The 1,621-nt window shown below is 64.3% G+C and overlaps 1 protein-coding gene across 1 annotated transcript; it reads right to left on the reverse strand.

Annotated features, from left to right (window-relative positions):
• Nucleotides 1-2: 2 nt before the first annotated feature.
• Nucleotides 3-1,615, reverse strand: LOC108510434 (class II histocompatibility antigen, B-L beta chain-like; the record flags this gene model as incomplete). Its single annotated transcript, XM_017840110.1, has 3 exons — nucleotides 1,474-1,615; nucleotides 705-974; nucleotides 3-28 (listed from the first exon to the last, which is right to left on the reverse strand). Coding segments are annotated over exons 1-3 (381 nt in total), but the record flags the coding sequence as incomplete, so codon positions are not given.
• Between the last annotated feature and the right edge of the window lie 6 nt (nucleotides 1,616-1,621).

Below are 1,621 nucleotides of genomic sequence, written 5' to 3' on the forward strand. Positions count from 1 at the left end.
ACCAGCGAGATGGACACGCTGGGGGGCACTGGGAGGGACGGGGGAGACACTGGGCTGAGCTGGGGGGCACTGGGAGGGAGGGCAGAGGGCTTGTAGGACATTGGGAGGGATTGGGATGGCAGTGGGAGGGACTGGGAATAGAGTGGGGGAGAAGGGGCTGGGCTGGGGGGACACAGGGGAGAGAGTTGGTAGATGTGGGAGTGAAGTGAGAACGACTGGGAATGGACAGAGAGGGTCTGGGAATGGATCGAGAGGGTCTGGGAGTGCAATGAGAGGGACTGGGAATGACTGGTCTGGACTGGGAAGGAAGTGATCAGAACTGGGAGGCTGAGTCCTGGTGAAGGAACTCTTTGCTTTGGGTCTGTCTGGCAACTGGAGCGTCATCAGAGAGAAGCGCTGGGATTGGCTGAGGGGCGTGAGCTCGGTGGCCCCAGCGGGGTGGAGACGCGGGGGGCACTGGGAGAGACTGGGATGGACTGGGATGGATTGAGATGGACTGCCATGGATTGGGATGGACTGGAGTGCACTGGGAGAAACTGGGAGAGACTGGAGTGGACTGCGAAGAACTGGGAGGGGGCCAAAGGGCATGGGGAATGGCAGAGGGAGGGCTGAGGTGTCTGGGGTGATTCCCAGAGAGGGTTTGAAAGGCTCCAGGGTCGTTATCGGGGCAGGGGCCGAGGGGACCCGCTCTGCCCCACGCTCACCTCTCCTCTCCACACTGCATGGGGCATAAAGCTCATAGTTGTACCGGCAGTACCTGTCCACCGCAGAGCGTTTGTACTCCAGCCATTCCCGTTTACTGTTGAAGTGCCTGGCCTGGATCTCCCCACGTGGGGTGTCCCCCACATAGACCCCCACATCGCTGTCGAAGTGCAGGAACTGTTCCCGGTTGTAGATGTGCCTCTCCACGAACCTCACCAGCTCGGTGCCGTTGATGAAGTGACACTCGTGGTTTGTCATCAGCTGGAACACCCCTGTGTGTGCAGGACACGGGGCAGGGGGTGTCCCGTTCCCCCCCCGCCCCTCAGGCCCTATTCCACCCCAGAAGGGTGGGAGCTCAGGGGGCCACCCCGGACCCCCCTTTCCCACCCCTCTCTGCCCCACGGACGCCCCAGCACCGGCTCTTGGCTGGGGGGAAACCCCCCCATCGGTGCCCCAGGATGGACAAGGAGGTTGGGGACCCCCCCACTGCGGATCCGACCCCCCCCAGAGCCCCAGGGAACCGCTCCACGGCTCAAGGGACACCCAGGGACCCCCAAGGCACCCCTCTGCCTGCTCTCCCACACTCCCTTTCCACCCTCTCCCACCCCTTTCCCACCGTCCCCACAATCCCCAGACCCCCCGCACACACTTTCGGGTTCCCAACCTCTCCCACTTAGTCCGGGCCTTCCGACCCCCCTCCCACTCACTTTTGGGGCTCCTACCCCCTCTTTTCTCCCCTCTTTCCCCCCCGTTCCCATCCCCCCCGCTCACCCGACAGCTCCTCGCCCGCAGCCGGGGGGGCTCCCAGCACCACCAGGACCGCCAGCACGGCCCCAGCTCCCCGCACACGCTCCATGCCCAGCGCCGGACAGCTGCTGACAGCCCAAAACCAGCCGGGCGGCGCCGTTTTGGGGGGTTT

This window comes from Lepidothrix coronata, unplaced genomic scaffold, assembly GCF_001604755.1.
Source record: "Lepidothrix coronata isolate B3197 unplaced genomic scaffold, Lepidothrix_coronata-1.0 Scaffold881, whole genome shotgun sequence".
Taxonomy (NCBI): Eukaryota; Metazoa; Chordata; class Aves; order Passeriformes; family Pipridae; genus Lepidothrix; species Lepidothrix coronata.